This window comes from Oncorhynchus tshawytscha, linkage group LG05 (genome assembly GCF_018296145.1).
Source record: "Oncorhynchus tshawytscha isolate Ot180627B linkage group LG05, Otsh_v2.0, whole genome shotgun sequence".
Classification (NCBI taxonomy): domain Eukaryota; kingdom Metazoa; phylum Chordata; class Actinopteri; order Salmoniformes; family Salmonidae; genus Oncorhynchus; species Oncorhynchus tshawytscha.
In genome coordinates, this window is record NC_056433.1 from 18,974,633 (window position 1) to 18,993,953 (window position 19,321).

Genomic DNA, 19,321 nt, shown 5'->3' on the forward strand with positions numbered 1-19,321 from the left:
CATCATGGGAAATCTAAAGAAATCTGTCAAGACCTCAGAAAAAAAATTGTAGACCTCCACAAGTCTGGTTCATCCTTGGGAGCAATTTCCAAACGCCTGAAGGTACCACGTTCATCTGTACAAACAATAGTACACAAGTATAAACACCATGGGACCACGCAGGCATCATACTGCTCAGGAAGGAGACTCATTCTGTCTCCTAGAGATGAACGTACTTTGGTGTGAAAAGTGCAAATCAATCCCAGAACAACAGTAAAGGATCTTGTGAAGATGCTGGAGGAAACCGGTACAAAAGTATCTATATCCACAGTAAAACAAGTCTTATATCGACATAACCTGAAAGGCCGCTCAGCAAAGGAAGAAGCCACTGCTTGTAACTGCACACGGGGACAAAGATCATACTTTTTGGAGAAAAGTCCTCTGGTCTGATGAAACAAAAATAGAACTGTTTGGCCATAATGACCATCGTTATGTTTGTAGGAAAAAGGGGGAGGCTTGCAAGCTGAAGAACATCATCCCAACATGAGGTGCCACCCACAGGGGTGGCAGCATCATGTTGTGGGGGTGCTTTGCTGCAGGAGGAACTGGTGCACTTCACTAAGCAGATAGCATCATGAGGTAGGAAAATTATGTGGATATATTGAAACAACATCTCAAGACATCAGTCAGGAAGTTAAAGTTTGGTCGCAAATGGATCTTCCAAATGGACAATGACCCCAAGCATACTTTCAAAGTTGTGGGAAAATGGCTTAAGGACAACAAAGTTAAGTTATTGGAGTGGCCATCACAAATCCCTGACCTCAATCCTATAGAAAATGTGTGGGCAGAACTGAAAAAGCGTGTGCGAGCAAGGAGGCCTACAAACCTGACTCAGTTACACCAGATCTGTCAGGAGGAAGGGGCCAAAATTGACCCAACTTATTGTGGGAAGCTTGTGGAAGGCTACCCAAAACATTTGACCCAATTTAAAGGCAATGCTACCAAATACTAATTGAGTGTATGTAAACATCTGACCCACTGAGAATGTGATGAAAGAAATTAAAGCTGAAATATATCATTCTCTCTACTAGTATTTTCTGACATTTCACATTCTTAAAATAAAGTGGTGATCTTAATGGCCTAAGACAGGGATTTTTTACTGATGATTAAATGTCAGGAATTGTGAAAAACTGAGTTTAAATGTATTTGGCAAAGGTGTATGTAAACTTCTGACTTCAACTGTACCTCTCTCTGTGTGTGCCCTCCCAGGTGTCAGAGGAACAGCACCCCTGCTGGTAAGATCAGGTGTCTCAGGACTGAAGGTCACCTATGCTGTGAATGAGAAGCAGATGTTCCAGGAAGTTGTCACTGTCATAAGAAGGTACTGTAAAGCACTCGCCAGCTTCTGGTCCTAAAGAGCTGAAATTAGTTGGTTCGTTGGCCATCCTTATGGGGGAAATGAATGAATGGGGTTTTGGGATGAAAGGCAAAAATAAGTTATGAAGTTAACATAGTCTTAGTAGCTCTTAAAAATGTTGTTTTATGAGATATCAGTCAGCTTGTTCTGATTTATATAAATGCTTTGAAATTCACAAAAAGTGTCGTTAGCTGATGAAGATTATCTCATAGAACAAAATGTATAAGATCTCCTAAGCCTGTGTTTATACCACAGACCTTATGTGAAGGTTGACCATGCGGTTGGATTTTAACAGCGAGGAGGCATACGATGAAGATCTGTTTTTCTTGCCAGAGGGAGGCTATTTATTTGCAAGTGGGTATAGCCGGCGAACTGTACAAACATTTTTTTTTAAACGATGAACAAAAGGTAGGCTCTAACCAAAGATAACCCGGGCTTCAACCATGCCTGTAAACCCGGCCGCATACCAACCTGTTACCTGTCTGTCTTTCAAATAAAGAAATTACATGCTTCTTGTCGCAATACCCATTACCCAGAATGCATCACAAACCCTACCAATTACCTAATTTACAATCAACTTCAGTAAAGTTAGGAAAAAGGTACAGTATACAAACACATTCAGTTAATATATTCCACATAAATATCCCCACATCAATAAGTAAATTAATATGTGTCTCAAAATGGATCAAGTGTTTAGAAATACATAATCAGGCAAGGCTTTAGCTAATGTGACATAGGACAATCGTCACACCTTATTTTTGTTGTTGAACCCAAAAACAAAAGCCCTATTCATTTCCCCATAGGCTTTGGCCAACGAGCCAGCATCCGTTAGTTCCTACAAAAAGATGGATTTACTATTGCTCTCTATATTGGCTCCTGTAGATTTGACTTTGATCCTTACTTTGTGAACAAAGAGATCTGAAGCACACAGTAGCATTGTTGCTACACATAATTGGTTGTAAAACATTTACCTGGGTGCTCATGTTCCCCACACTGATGGCGCATAAAGCACCCCAAACATATTTTGGATTTCAATTCACTTATAAACAGGGGTTTTAATGTATCGTCTACAGTGGCAACTTTTGCATGTAAATCTTGGTGGGGCAAACTCTAACCAATTATTTTTAGATGCATGCAGGCAAATCCACTGCATAACATCTTATTATTTTATTCGGCCTGCAGTGCATTCAGAAAGTATTCAGACCCCTTGACTTTTTCCACATTTTGTTACGTTACAGCCTTATTCTAAAATGGATGAAATGGTTATTTTCCCTCATCAATCTACACACAATACCCCATAATTACAAAGCAAAACATGTTTCTAGAAATTTTTGCAAATTCATTTAAAATAAAAAGCTGAACTATAACATTTACATAACATTTACAACTATTCAGACCCTTTACTTAGTACTTTTGTTGAAGCACCTTTGGCAGCAATTACAGCCTTGAGTCTTCTTGGGTATGACGCTACAAGCTTGGCACACCTGTATTTGGAGAGTTTCTCACATTCTTTTCTGCAGATCCTCTCAAGCTCTGTCAGGTTGGATGGGGAGCGTCGCTGCACAGCTATTTTCAGGTCTCTCAAGAGATGTTCAATCGGGTTCAAGTCCGGGCTCTGGCTTGGCCACTCAAGGACATTCAGAGACTTGTCCTGAAGCCACACCTGTGTTGTCTTGGCTGTGTGCTTAGGGTTGTTGTCCTGTTGGAAGGTGAACATTCGTCCCAGTCTGAGGTCCTGAGCGCTCTGGAGCAGGTTTTCATCAAGGATTGCTCTGTACTTTGCTCTGTTCATCTTTCCCTCGATCCTGACTAGTCACCCAGTCCCTGCTGCTGAAAACATCCCCACAGCATGATACTGCCACCACAATGCATCAACGTAGGGATGGTGCCAGGTTTCCTTCAGATGTGACACTTGACATTCAGGCCAAAGAGTTCAATCTTGGTTTCATCAAAGCAGAAAATCTTGTTTCTCATGGTCTAAGAGTCTTTAGCTGCCTTTTGGTAAACTCCAAGCGGGCTGTCATGTGCCTTTTACTGAGGAGTGTCTTCCGTCTGGCCACTCTACCATAAAGGCCTGATTGGTGGAGTGCTGCAGAGATGGTTGCCCTTCTGGAAGGTTCTCCCATCTCCACAGATGAACTCTAGAGCTCCTTTAGAGTGACCATCGGGTTCTTTATCACCTCCCTGACCAAGGCCCTTCACCGCCGATTGCTCAGTTTGGCTGGGCGGCCAACTCTAGGTAGAGTCTTGGTGGTTCTAAACTTTTTCCATTTAAGAATGACGAATACTGGGTTCTTGGTGACCTTCAATGCTGCATTAATTTTTCAGTACCCTTCCCCAAATCTGTGCCTCGACACAATACTGTCTCGGAGCTCTACAGACAACTCCTTCGACCTCATGGTTTGGTTTTTGTTCTGACATGCACATTCAACTGTGGGACCTTACATAGACAGGTGGGTGCCTTTCCAAGTCATGTCCAATCAATTGAATGTACCACTGGTGGACTCCAAGTTGTAGAAACATCTCAAGGATGATCAATGGAAACAGGAATGTACCTGAGCTCAATTTTGAGGTTCATAGCATTTGCAAACATTTCTAAAAACCTGTTTTGCCTTGTTATTATGGGGTGTTTTGTGTAGATTGATGAGGAAAATTATTTATTTAATCCATTTTAGAATTAGGCTGTAACGTAACAAAAATGTGGCACAAGTAAAGGGGTCTGAATACTTTCCGAATGCATTATCCACTTTTATAGACAATATACCTACGCCCAGACAGCGCATTGCACAAACAAAACAACCCACACAATATCAACTGGAAATACTGGGGTCAAATACTGAACTTTTTGTTGAAATTGTTTTATTTTAATGGGAAGGGAATGGCAATCATGGTTACAGACCCAACAACATTATATAGTATCTCCTCCCCGTGAAGAAAAGCACAAACTATTTATAATACACAATGTAAGCAAAACAAGTAAATCATTCCAACATGGCCTAAAATGATGAATAAGATACTAATGAGAACGATGAGCTGATGAGGCAAGCCGTAATTTCTATTTAAGACGTTAATGAATGAGTATTCAAAATAATTATTTTTTCAGCTCTTTTGAAATGTACAGCTACAGAATTCAGAACATGGGCCGTTCTTACAGTATTCTCCCTGTACACCAAGTCAGAACCGTAGGGATAAATCATGGGGGCATATAAGCAGACAATGAGAAAGCTCTTACCATATTCAATGATGACATTTCTCTAAAATAGGCTATAGGCTACATGTGCACCACCAAGTCAGTAGGCTAAATGTTGAGGAGGAAAGAGACCAAATTACTAGGTTGAGGCACATGGACTACTTAACAGCTTACTACACAATATACACTTAGTATTACTTTCTTAGCTACAGTATTCATATCTCCCTGGCAAATTTACATAATTTATGCAGCAGCATACAGGACATATTTTTGGATCACCGTTGTTGTGCTGTGCTCACTTGAACGTGGCACGAATGTCCTTTGTAATCAAACTTAGTCAGCAAAATCTGGCATTCTCTGGATTTAGGGTGCTTTCAAGACAACTGGGAACTCTTGGGGGGGACAAGGTTGAATTATGACTCCGTGATCTTCAGGTCGGAGCTCTACAAAGAAGCCGAGTTCCCGACTTGGAATTCCGAGTTGGATGACTGTTCAAAACGTATTTTCCCAGCCCGACTGCATTGCCAATGTATTTAACTTTTTCTGGCCCATGGTGTTGCGTGTCAATGTTTATCCTTTTTAAGCTTGGAAAAGAGAACCTTTCAGACAGATGTTCTTATACTCAGACTTGGACCACACACCTCCACCGAATAGCATTGTAAAATAATAGTGAAGACATCAAAACTATGAAATGTGGAATCATGTAGTGACCTAAAATGTGTTAAACAAATTAAAAATATTTTTTATATTTTAGATTCAAAGTAGCCACCCTTTGCCTTGATGACAGCATTGCACACTCTTGGCATTCTCTCATCCAGCTTCACCTGGAATGCTTTTTCAAAAGTCTTGAAGTTCCCACATATGCTGAACACTTGTTGGCTGCTTTTCCTTCATTCTGCGGTCCAACTCATCTCAAACCATCTCAATTGGGTTGAGGTTGGGTGATTGTGGAGGCCAGGTCATCTGATGCAGCACTCCATCACTCTCCTTCTTGGTCAAATAGTCCTTACACAGCCTGGATTTGTGTTGGGTCATTGTCCTGTTGAAAAACAAATGATAGTCCCGCTAAGTGCAAACCAGATGGGATGGCGTATTGCTGCAGAATGTTGTGGTAGCCATTAGGGTTGCACATTTTGGGGAATATTCAGAGTTGGAAACATTCTGTGGGAATTAACAGGAATGTATGCAAATTAATATTAATACCATTTAAATGTAGATGTTTTTTGCATTGGATATATTTACCATATATGGAGACAGAAACATAAACCTTTTACCTTAACATAAGTAGACATCATTTCAAATTATTAAATCCTTCCAATAAAAATATATATATTTAGTTACGAATTGAACTTTAATTAAATGAGTTGACTCTTCAAATCATGGGATGATTTCACTGAACAGAAAAAGAAAGGGAATATTGAATGATCCCCAATGATCCATCGCATCTCCCAAAAACATTTTCTGTAAAATGATAGTCTAGAAACTAAAGCTGTGGTTGTCTTCCTCTCAGGCTTCTATGTCTTCTCCCTGGACCTCCTCAATGTCCACCTCTTGAACATCAGACTCTGAGGCCTCATCTTCACTGTCACTTTCCAACCCTGTTGAGGATGGCTCGTTGTCAGGCTCAAAAAGCCTAAAATTTGCCCGGATGACCACCAATTTTTCAACCCTTGTATTGGTCAACCTGTTGCCTGCTTTGGTGTGTGTTCCCAAACAAGGACCAGTTGCGCTCCGAGGCGGCTGATGTTGGTGGGATTTGGAGGATGATGGAGGCAACAGGGGAAAGAGCCTCAGATCCACAAAGCTCCTTCCACCAGGTGGCTGATGAGATATGTTGGCACAACTGCCATATTGCATCTCCATCTTAAAGCCCTTGCTTGGAAGTGTACTTCGCCAGACTGCCAAGAACCTTGCCCTCATCCAGGCCAAAGTGGCGAGACACGGTAGTGATGACACCATAGGCCTTGTTGATCTCTGCACCAGACAGGATTCTCTTGCCAACATACTTGGGGCCCAATATGTATGCTGCGGTGTGTATGGGCTTCAGGCAGAAGTCTTCATGCGTTTTGATGTATTTCAGAACTGCAGTTTCCTCTGCTTGGAGCAACAGCGAAGTGGGCAGGGCAGTACAGATTTCTTCTCTTACATCTGCAAGCAGTCTGAACATCAGACAGGATGGTATTGTCTCCCTCAATCCGTGCAATGGCTACTGCTATAGGTTTCAGGCTGCTTACCACTCTCTCCCAAAATACATCATCCAGGAGGATCCTCTTGATGGGACTGTCCATATCGGCAGACTGTGATATGGCCATTTCTTGGAGAGACTTCCCCTCTAGGAGACTGTCAAACATGATGACAACACCACCCCAACAGGTGTTGCTGGGCAGCTTCAATGTGCTGCTCTTATTCTTCTCACTTTGCTTGGTGAGGTAGATTGCTGCTACAACTTGATGACCCTTCACATACCTAACAATTTCCTTGGCTTTCTTGTAGAGTGTATCCATTGTTTTCAGTGCCATGATGTCCTTGAGGAGCAGATTCAATGCATGAGCAGGACAGCCAATGGGTGTGATGTGAGGATAGGACTCCTCCACTTTAGACCAAGCTGCCTTCATGTTCGCAGCGTTGTCTGTCACCAGTGCAAATACCTTCTGTGGTCCACTGCCTTCAGCTCAACTGCAATGTAGAGACTGGTGTGTCTGTTGGCCCTTGTGTATGTGCTCTTGTAGAATACTGGTTAAGGGGTGAAGATGATGTAGTTAATTATTACTTGCCCATTAACATTCAACCACCCATCAGAGATGATTGCACTACAGTCTGCTTTCTCTATGATTTGCTTGACCTTCACTTGAACTCTGATGAACTCTGCATCCAGCAAATTAGTAGATAAAGCATGTCTGGTTTGAGGGGTGTATGCTGGGCGAAGAACATTTAGAAATCTCTTCCAATAACATTATCAGTTGCATACACAGCTCGAGCAAGACATTCATCAGCATTTCTCTGACGTTTCTCCATTGAGTAAAAAAAAAACGTTTGATTCCAGGAGGACCATGAGCTATTGCTATCAATAAGGTGTCTGATTTCATAATTTTCACCTTGAATAGAAGTAGAGGGACTTTTGTCAGAGGTTGCTTGTTATGAGTGCTGAGGGAACTTTATGCACTTGGCCAGATGATTCTGCATCTTTGTTGCATTCTTCACATATGAATTTGCACAGTATTTGTAAATGTACACAGCTTTTGCTTCTACTTTAGCTGCAGTGAAATGTCTCCACACATCAGTTGGTGCCCGTGGCATTTTCCTGTAAATATGAGAAACAAATTAGTTTAAAAAAACAAATACAATTCCATGTACAGATAAATAGTTAAGCAGTTAGATTAAACAACTCCTTTGTAAGATAAAGGTTTTAAAATGAAACATGTATGGAAACAGGTGAATTAACACTCAGGCTCAAGCAAGCTAAAAACCCACATGGTAGCAAAAACTAACTAGCAGTTAGAAATTATAGAAATTATTTAAACACACTTTGTGGAGGCTACTATTTACTAGTTGACAAAAAATGTCATGAAAAATATTTTCGCCCCACCCAGTATTGCAATCAAAACTTACCAGAAAGCATGTAGTATTTGGCTCAGACAGTGTAGTTGTGTGTGCTCAATAGCATCTCATTATTGTGCAAGATCTTGAGAATCAGCTGTGATGTGATGGAAGAATGCACTGTGCATGCAGAGGGTTGCAATTCCATTGAATTGGGGATATTTTAACCAAAATATGGCACAAGACCGATAATTGCCTTGTGTATCCCACAAAAAAAAGGTTAACCGTTATAAGCCAACTTTAAGCAAAATTCCCCAAATTCCAGGGCTTAACTTCCCATGGAAAATCTCCGTAAATTTACCGGAAAGTTTCCGACCCTTTGCAACCCATGCTTGTTATTGAATTATAAATAAACCACTGACCGTGTCACCAGCAAAGCACCATCACACCTTCTCTTCCATGCTTCATGGTGGGAACTACACATGCGGAGATCATCTGCGTCTCACAAAGACACGGCGGTTGGAACCAAAAATATCAAATTTGGACTCATCAGACCAAGTACAGATTTCCACCAGCCTAATGTCCATTCAATAAAATAAATAAATCACATTTATTTATAAAGCCCTTTTTTACATCAGCCGATGTCACAAAGTGCTGTACAGAAACCCAGCCTAAATTCGACCATGAACAGTTGATGTTAAGATGTGTCTGTTACTTGAACTCTGTGAAGCATTGATTTGGGATGCAATTTCAAAGGCTGGTAACTCTAGTGAACTTATCCTCTGCAGCAGAGGTATCTCTGGGTCTTCCTTTCCTGTGGCGGTCCTCACGAGAGCCAGTTTTGTCATAGCGCTTGATGGTTTTTGCGAATGCACTTGAAGAAACTTTCAAAGTTCTTAATGACCTTCATGTCTTCAAGTAATAATGGACTGTCGTTTCTCTTTGGTTATTTGAGCTGTTCTTGCCATAATATGGACTTGGTCTTTTACCAAATAGGGCTATCTTCTGTATACCACTCCTAACTTGTCACAACATAACTGATTGGCCCAAACACATTAAGAAGGAAAGAAATTCCACAAATGAACTTTTAACACGGCACACCTGTTAATCGAAATGCATTCCAGGTGACTACCTCATAAAGCTGGTTGAGAGAATGCCAAGAGTGTGCAAAGCTTTCATTAAGTCAAAAGGGTGGCTACTTTGAAGAATCTCAATTATAAAATATATTTTGATTTATTTAACCCTTTTTTGGTTACTTAATGATTTACTACATGTTATTTCATAGTTTTGATGTCTTCACTTATTCTAAAATGTAGAAAAACCCTTGAATGAGTGGGTGTGTCCACATTTTGACAGGTACTGTGTGTAATTTGTTCACATTTGTAAGTCATCTAAAATACTATTTTCTATATTGTTTTGGCCCGTGTTAAACATTTGTACTGCTCTTTCTCCAGTCATGTAAGTCTCTGTTCTGTCATGGCAGGTTTGACCCAGACATCCTGGTGGGCTACGAGGTCCAGATGCGTTCCTGGGGCTACCTCCTCCAGCGGGCATCAGCACTCGGTGTGGACCTGTGCCAGCAGCTTTCCCGGGTACCAGGTAGGGTGGCACTGACCCTGGCCCTGTTTGCTGCCACAACACTGCTCACTCACACCTTTTAGCTCCTATAAAACAGGTCTGATGAGAGAATAAAATAAGCACTTCCTCTCCTAAAGAAAGCTGTGAAATGTAGCTAATCCACAGCTTGAGAGCTTGTTTATTGAGTGTAGATATTTCTCTGTGATTTAGGTAAAGTATCGTGTTTCGTAGCATGGGGGTGTTCTATTTGAAATCTGATTTGATTAATATACTGTGCTATTGTGGGAGTGAACTTATGCTCCACTCAGTGTATTCAAATACATTGGGGCAAAAAAGTATTTAGTCAGCCACCAATTGTGCAAGTTCTCCCACTTAAAAAGATGAGAGAGGCCTGTAATTTTCATCATAGGTACACTTCAACTATGAAAGACAAAATGAGAAAAAAAATCCAGAAAATCTCATTGTAGGATTTTTAATGAATTTATTTGCAAATTATGGTGGAAAATAAGTATTTGGTCACCTACAAACAAGCAAGATATCTGGCTCTCACAGACCTGTAACTTCTTCTTTAACTTCTTGGATATAGGGGGCGCTATTTTAATTTTTGGATGACAAACGTTCCCGTTTTAAACAAGATATTTTGTCACGAAAAGATGCTCGACTATGCATATAATTGACAGCTTTGGAAAGAAAACACTCTGACGTTTCCAAAACTGCAAAGATATTGTCTGTGAGTGCCACAGAACTGATGTTACAGAAAAAACCCAGATAGAAATCCAATCAGGAAGTGCCACATTTTTTGAAACCGCCTCATACCAATGACTCCTTATATGGCTGTGAATGGGCCACGAATGAGCTTAGGCTTTCTGTCGCTTCCCCAAGGTGTCGACAGCATTGTGACGTATTTGTAGGCATATCATTGGAAGATTGACCATAAAAGACTACATCTACCAGGTGATCGCTTGGTGTCCTCCGTCGCAATTATTGCGTAATCTTCTGATGAGAAGCCAACTGCCACCACTGATAGATTATCGAATAGATATGTGAAAAACACCTTGAGGATTGATTCTAACAACGTTTGCCATGTTTCTGTCGATATTATGGAGCTAATTTGGAAAAAAGTTTGGCATTGTAAGTGACTGCATTTTCCGGTCTTTTTCTTAGCCAAACGTGATGAACAAAACGGAGCTATTTCATCTACACAAATAATCTTTTTGGAAAAAATGAACATTTGCTATCTAACTAAGAGTCTCGTCATTGAAAACACCGAACTTCTTCAAAGGTAAATGATTTTTATTTGAATGCTTTTCTTGTTTTTGTGAAAATGTTGCCTGCTGAATGCTAGGATTAATGCTATGCTAGGCTATCAATACTCTTACACAAATGCTTGTGTAGCTTTGGTTGAAAAGCATATTTTGAAAATCTGAGATGACAGTGTTGTTAACAAAAGGCTAAGCTTGTGTTTGAATATATTTATTTCATTTCATTTGCGATTTTCACGAATAGGAAACGTTGCGTTATGGTAATGAGCTTGAGGCTATGATTACGCTCCCGGATACGGGATTGCTCGTCGCTAGAGGTTAAGAGGCTCCTCTGTCCTCCACTCGTTACCTGTATTAATGGCACCTGTTTGAACTTGTTATCAGTGTAAAAGACACCTGTCCACAACCTCAAACAGTCACGCTCCAAACTCCACTATTGCCAAGACCCAAAGAGCTGTCAAAGGACACCATAAATAAAATTGTAGACCTGCACCATGCTGGGAAGACTGAATCTGCAATAGATAAGCAGCTTGGTTTGAAGAAATCAACTGTGGGAGCAATTATTAGGAAATGGAAGACATACAAGACCACTGATAATCTCCCTCGATCTGGGGCTCCATGCAAGATCTCAGCCCGTGGGGTCAAAATGATCACAAGAACGGTGAGCAAAAATCCCAGAACCACACGGGGGGACCTAGTGAATGACCTGCAGAGAGCTGGGACCAAAGTAACAAAGCCTACCATCAGTAACGCACTATGCCGCCAGGGACTCAAATCCTGCAGTGCCAGACGTGTCCCCCTGCTTAAGCCAGTACATGTCCAGGCCCGTCTGAAGTTTGCTAGAGAGCATTTGGATGATCCAGAAGAAGATTGGGAGAATGTTATATGGTCAGATGAAACCAAAATATAACTTTTTGGTAAAAACTCAACTCGTCGTGTTTGGAGGACAAAGAATGCTGAGTTGCATCCAAAGAACACCATACCTACTGTGAAGCATGGGGGTGGAAACATCATGCTTTGGGGCTGTTTTTCTGCGAAGGGACCAGGATGACTGATCTGTGTAAAGGAAAGAATGAATGGGGCCATGTATCGTGAGATTTTGAGTGAAAACCTCCTTCCATCAGCAAGGGCATTGAAGATGAAACGTGGCTGGGTCTTTCAGCATGACAATGATCCCAAACACACCACCGGGGCAACGAAGGAGTGACTTCGTAAGAAGCATTTCAAGGTCCTGGAGTGGCCTAGCCAGTCTCCAGATCTCAAACCCATAGAAAATCTTTGGAGGGAGTTGAAAGTCCGTGTTGCCCAGCAACAGCCCCAAAACATCACTGCTCTAGAGGAGATCTGCATGGAGGAATGGGCCAAAATACCAGCAACAGTGTGTGAAAACCTTGTGAAGACTTACAGAAAACATTTGACCTCTGTCATTGCCAACAAAGGGTATATAACAAAGTATTGAGAAACTTTTGTTATTGACCAAATACTTATTTTCCACCATAATTTGCAAATAAATTCATTAAAAATCCTACAATGTGAATTTCTGGATTTTTTTTCTCATTTTGTCTGTCATAGTTGAAGTGTGCCTTTGAAAATTACAGGCATCTCTCATCTTTTTAAGTGGGAGAACTTGCACAATTGGTGGCTGACTAAATACTTTTTTGCCCCACTGTATATTGGCACTCATACAGAAACCTCAAGCAGGTTTCTTTCTGACGTTCTACTGCTCTATACCCAGCCATTCTATCCAGGTCAAAGGAGAATGTCGTCTGGCTGCTCCTCCATGGGTGTAATAACGTCTGTATGTCTGTTTTCTTCAGGTAACGCCAAAGAGAACCATTTCGCAGCAGAGAGAGACGAGTATAGAGCAGACACCGTGACAGAGATACACATCATCGGACGTATCGTCATCAACCTGTGGAGAATTATGAAGACTGAGGTAGCTGCTGCTGCAGACGTTATTAATCACTTCCCTTTTATTTTAAGAACATAACCACCAGATGCTTTGGTTTCTTAGGTCATTTGTAAGTGTGTATTTCATTGTTTTTTTCCCCAGGTGACATTGAACAACTACAGTTTTGAGAATGTGGCCTTCCACGTCCTGCACCAGCGCTTCCCCCTGTACAGCCCCCGCTCCCTGTCCGACTGGTTCGACCACAACACTGACCTGTACAGGTGGGCAATACACCATCCTGCTGGATACACTCACACCCATTTACCTGGCTGCTCTCTCTTTTCAAGAGCCGACAGCCATGGCAGCTCTGCTTCTTGCTCCTAAGCAACTTTGCAGTATTTTGTTTTTTTGTGTCTTATTTCTTACATTATTAGCCCAGAATGTTTTTTGTGTTATTGTATACAGACAGAAATAACTTTTGGATATCTGAGCGGTGGTAACTCACCAGCATTATGACTTTGCCGAATTGGATCCTTTGTTCGTACCCCCCAGGGCAATTTAACTTATTCCAGAGGCTGCTCCAAGACGCAGCCGGTGGAGGAGAGGTATTCGGAGTGGACACCAGCCAGCGCTTCTGAGTATATAACCCGCTAATGTTCAGTCTCTGGACGAGCTCAGGGTGAGGAGCTCCTTCCAGAGAGACATCAGGGACTATAACATACTCTGTTTCACGGAATCATGACTCTCTACGATTATACTGTCCTTGTCCATACAGCCAGCTGGGTTCTCAGTACATCGCGCATACAGGAATAAAGAACTCTCCGGGAAGAAGAAAGGCGATGGTGTATGTTTCATGATTTACTACTCATGGTGTGATTGTGATAACGTACAGAAACTCAAGTCCTTTTGTTCACCCGACCTAGAATACCTCACAATCAAATGCAGACCGTATTACCTCAAGATACATTTCTTTGGTTATAGTTGTGTATATTCTCCCTCAAGCCGATACCACGACGGCCCTCAAGGAGCTACACTGAACACCACATATCCACATATCCTGAGGCCGCATTTATTGTAGCTGGGGATTTTAACAAAGCAAATTTGAGGAAAACGCAACCGAAGTTCTATCAATACATTGACTATAGTACTTGCGCTGCTAAAACGATCAATCACTGCTAACCCCCCTTCCGGGATGCCTGCAAGACGCTCCCTGCTCTACCTTCTTCAAATCAGATCACGACTCCATTTTGCTCCTCCCTTCCTATCAACTCAAACAAGAAGTACCCATGCTAAGGTCTATTTAACACTCTTCTGACCAATCAGAATCCATGCTTCAAGATTGTTTTAATCACGCAGACTGGGATATGTTCCAGGTAGCCTCTGAGAATAACATTAACGTATACACAGACACGGTGACTGAGGAAGTGTGTAGGCAATGTGGTACCAACACCAGAAACCGTGGATAGACGGCAGCATTCACACAAAACTGAAAGCACGAACCACCGCATTTAACCATGGCAAGGTAACTGGGTATATGGTAGAATACAAACAGTGTAGTTATTCCCTCCATAAGGCAATCAAACAGGCAACACGTCAGTACAGAGACAAAGTGGAGTCGCAATTCAACGGCTGACACGAGACGTATGTGGCCGGGTCTACAGACCATCACGGATTACAAAGGGAAAACCAGCCAGGTCGCGGACACCGTCGTCTTGCTCTCAGACAAGTTAAATAGCTTCTTCGCCCGCTTTGAGGATAACACAGTACCACCGACGCGGCCCGCTCCCAAGGACTGTGGGCTCTCGTTCTCTGTGGCCAACGTGTGTAAGACATTTAAGAGTGTTAACCCTCGCAAGGCTGCCGGCCCAGACGGCATCCCTAGCCATGTCCTCGGAGCATGCACAGACCAGCTGGCTGGAGTGTTTACAGACACCGTCGATACTTGTTTCAAGATGTCCACCATTGTTCCTGTACCCAAGAAGGCAAAGGTAACTGAACTCAATGACTATCGCCCCGTAGCACTCACTTCTGTCATCATGAAGTGTTTTGAGAGGCTAGTTAAGGATCATATCACCTCCACCTTACCTGACACCCTAGACCCACCTCAATTTGCATATCGCCCAAATAGATACACAGACGATGCAATCACCGTCGCACTGCACACTGCCCTATCCCATCTGGACAAGAGGAATACCTATGTAAGAATGCTGTTCATTGACTATAACACCATAGTACCCTCCAAGCTCATCATTAATCTTGGGGCCCTGGGCATCCTGACAGGCCGCCCCCAGGTGGTGAAGGTAGGAAACAACACCTCCGCGTTACTAATCCTCAACACAGTGGCCCCACAAGGGTACGTGCTCAGACTCCTCCTGTACTCCCTGTTCAACCATAACTGTGTGGCAACGCAAGCCTTCAACTCAATCATCAAGTTTGCAGACGACACAACAGAGGAGCTGATCGTGGACTTCAGGAAACAGCAGAGGGAGCACGCCCCTATCCACATCAACGGGACCGCAGTGGAAAGCTTCAAGTTGAAAAGCTTCAAGTTCCTCGGCGTACACATCACTGACAATCTGAAATGGTCCACCCACACAGACAAAAGCGCCTCTTCAACCTCAGGAGGCTAAGGAAATTCAGCTTGGCCCCTAAGACCCTCAAACTTTTACAGATGCACAATTGAGAGCATCATGTTGGGCTGTATCACCGCCTGGTACGGCAACTGCACCTCCCGCAACTGCAGGGCTGTCCAGAGGGTGGTGCGGTCAGCCCATCGCATCATCATGGGCTCACTGCCTGCCCTCCAGGACACCTACAGCACCCGATGTCACAGTAAGGCCACCCGAGCCATGGCCTGTTCACCCCACTACCATCCAGAAGGCGAGGTCAGTACAGGTGCATCAAAGCTGGGACCGAGAGACTGAAAAACAGCTTCTATCTCAAGGCCGTCAGACTGTTAAACAGCCATCACTAGCTGGATTCCACCCGGTTACGCAACCCTGCACCTTAGAGGCTGCTGCGCTATTTACATAGACATGGAATCACTGGCCACTTTAATAATGGAACAGTAGTCACTCTAATAATGTTTACATACTGCTTTACTCATCTCATATGTAAATACTCTATTCTACTGTATTTTAGTCAATGCCACTCCGACATTTCTCGTCCTAATATTTATATATTTCTTAATTACATTATTTTACTTCAGATTTGTGTCTATTGTTGTGAATTGTTAGATACTACTGCACCGTTGAAGCTAGAAACACAAGCATTTCGTTACACCTGCAATAATATCTGCTAAATATGTGTATGTGACCAATAAAATTTGATTTCATTGATGTGCTCCCATTAATACTATCGTCAGGGGTGCAACTTTCACTGAGGCAACCGTGTGCTTTAGGACCATGCGTCTCTAACCGGTCTAGTAGGCTGTTTGGAGTGTTTATCCGACTAGATAAAAAAAAAAATATGTAATAATTATGCCGCCCCCCCGCTTCTAAAACAAAAGTTGTACCCCTGACTATAGTCACAATTTTTTTGTGATCAACTCTTTATTGGTTCTTCATACCAATTCAGTTGAAACAGACAATAAATCTTGTCTTTACATCTGCAGTACTTTTGATTTCCTGGATGAAGTTGACCCCGACTGTGTTGTGTGCCTGCCAGGTGGAAGGTGGTGGACCACTATGTTAGCCGGGTGGGCGGTGCCATGCAGCTTCTCCAGCAACATGACATCATTGGCAGGACCAGCGAGCTGGCCAGGGTGTTTGGGATCCAGTTCTATCACGTGCTCACCAGGGGATCCCAGGTCAGGACCCAGCACACGTTGGAACGTTATTGGAACGTTATGAGATGTGAATTAACACTGTGTTGATGTAATGTTTAGTTACAGGTACAACATGGTGTTTCGTGCCAAGGGTATTATAGTAAACTGTTTTTCTATTTTATTTTATTTATATATATTAAAATTCAGTTTATATTCAGTTTGTTTTCTGACCTGATTTGCACATTTTTATTTAGTTGTAGTTGTATCGAAATGTTAATATTTAGTTTTAGTGTTGGGGACAGAAGGAATGTGTGGGAGGCTAGGAGCCATTTGGGTTGTATAGTTTGTTTTTTGGGATGTCACTTCCTGCAACTTGGGTCAGTAATATATAAGGTGACGGGTCAGGTCATAGTTTAGGTTTAAATTGTAAAGCCAACCTCAATGTCACTTGGATTGAAAAGGAAGAGCACAGAGCCTGGTGCAAAGGAATCTGGTGACACCAATCCAATGCTTTTTAACTTTAATAGTACAGATCTATCTACATTTGATCAGTTTCACAGCAGCAAAATAGTCCTGCAGCAACAACAAATGTGGATTATAATTCTTGGACATGTTTGTACGGGTTGATAAATGTTTTTGTTAAGGCAAATGAAGTCTGACATTTTTAAGTGAAAATTTCCAAGTTTTTTATTTTTTATTACTCAAATACACTAAAAGTGCTGTCCTGGAAAATTCTATGAGACGAGTGATCAAATTTAGATAGTATATCTCTGTACACGTTAGAAGAATCAAGTTGGCTACCCCCCATTAGTTATCTAGTGATACACAAACTATTCTTATTTGGAAAAATCGCCATCTCCTGGCTGCATTTACCTGCCAGATTGTCAGCTTGAAATCCCCCCAAAAGCTTGAAAACCCCATTTAGATAAAAAATATATATATATAATTACTAAAACTGAACAAATTTCATGACTGTTTTATTTTTACTTCGTTTTGGAATCAAAGATAGTTCCAGTATAGCTTTATTTTTTAAAACCGGTTTGTTTATTTCAGTTTACTAAATTGTTTTTTTCATGATTTTAGTTTTCAGTTTACTATAACACCCTTGCTTCACTCACTGTCCAATGTAGCTGATATGCTTCTCATTTAGGGCAGTTGAAGTTCAGGCTCACCTCTACCTCCCCTTCTGTGGTAGACTTGAATGTGTCTGTCTGGCTCACCTCTACCTCCCCCTCTGTGGTAGACTAGAATGTGTCTGTCTGGCTCACCTCTACCTCCCCCTCTGTGGTAGACTAGAATGTGTCTGTCTGGCTCACCTCTACCTCCCCCTCTGTGGTAGACTAGAATGTGTCTGTCTGGCTCACCTCTACCTCCCCCTCTGTGGTAGACTAGAATGTGTCTGTCTGGCTCACCTCTCCCTCTGTGGTAGACTAGAATGTGTCTGTCTGGCTCACCTCCCCCTCTGTGGTAGACTAGAAGGTGTCTGTCTGGCTCACCCCTCCCTGCAGTACTGTGTCTCACTCTCTCCTCTCTCCTCCCTGCTGTACCTTGTCTCATCTTGTCTCCTCTGCCCTCTCTGCCCTCTCTCCCTGTCCTCTCTCTCCGCCCTGCAGTACCTTGTCTCACTCTGCCCTCTCTCCCTGTCCTCTCTCTCCTCCCTGCAGTACTGTGTCTCACTCTCTCCTCTCTCCTCCCCTGCAGTACCTTGTCTCACTCTCTCCTCTCTCCCCCTCCCTGCAGTACTGTGTCTCACTCTCTCCTCTCTCTCCGCCCTGCAGTACCTTGTCTCACTCTGCCCTCTCTCCCTGTCCTCTCTCTCCGCCCTGCAGTACCTTGTCTCACTCTGCCCTCTCTCCCTGTCCTCTCTCTCCGCCCTGCAGTACTGTGTCTCACTCTCTCCTCTCTCCTCCCTGCTGTACCTTGTCTCACTCTGCCCTCTCTCCGTCCTCTCTCTCCACCCTGCAGTACTGTGTCTCACTCTGCCCTCTCTCCGTCCTCTCTCCTCCCTGCAGTACTGTGTCTCACTCTCTCCTCCCTGCTGTACCTTGTTTCACTCTGCCCTCTCTCCTCCCTGCTGTACCATGTGTCACTCTGCCCTTTCTCCTCTCTCCTTCCTGCTGTACCGTGTCTCACTCTGCCCTCTCTCCTCTCTCCTTCCTGCTGTACCGTGTCTCACTCTGCTTTCTCTCCTTCCTGCTGTACCATGTGTCACTCTCTCCTCCCTGCTGTACCTTGTTTCACTCTGCCCTCTCTCCTCCCTGCTGTACCATGTGTCACTCTGCCCTCTCTCCTCCCCCTGCTGTACCATGTGTCACTCTCTCCTCCCTGCTGTACCTTGTTTCACTCTGCCCTCTCTCCTCCCTGCTGTACCATGTGTCACTCTCTCCTCCCTGCTGTACCATGTGTCACTGCCCTCTCCTCCCCTGCTGTACCATGTGTCACTCTGCCCTCTCTCCTCCCTGCTGTACCTTGTCTCACTCTGCCCTCTCTCCTCCCTGCTGTGTACCTTGTTTCACTCTGCCCTCTCTCCTCCCTGCTGTACCATGTGTCACTCTGCCCTCTCTCCCTCCCTGCTGTACCATGTGTCACTCTGCCCTCTCTCTCCTCCCTGCTGTACCATGTCTCACTCTCTCCTCACTGCTGTACCTTGTTTCACTCTGCCCTCTCTCCACCCTGCTGTACCATGTCTCACTCTCTCCTC

The 19,321-nt window shown here is 43.1% G+C and overlaps 1 protein-coding gene across 2 annotated transcripts in view; it reads left to right on the forward strand.

Annotated features, from left to right (window-relative positions):
* The window catches only part of LOC112250062 (DNA polymerase zeta catalytic subunit), a 108,279-nt gene that overhangs the window by 80,341 nt on the left and 8,617 nt on the right, over positions 1 to 19,321 (forward strand). For both annotated transcript variants that reach the window (XR_006083380.1, XM_024419904.2), the window contains exons 18-22: positions 1,249 to 1,360; positions 9,607 to 9,722; positions 12,781 to 12,899; positions 13,017 to 13,135; positions 16,521 to 16,662. Coding sequence is in view for 1 of the 2 variants with exons in the window: in XM_024419904.2 (XP_024275672.2) it covers positions 1,249 to 1,360; positions 9,607 to 9,722; positions 12,781 to 12,899; positions 13,017 to 13,135; positions 16,521 to 16,662 (608 nt within the window). In the remaining variant the exon portion in view is untranslated. The remainder of the gene's footprint in view (positions 1 to 1,248; positions 1,361 to 9,606; positions 9,723 to 12,780; positions 12,900 to 13,016; positions 13,136 to 16,520; positions 16,663 to 19,321) is intronic.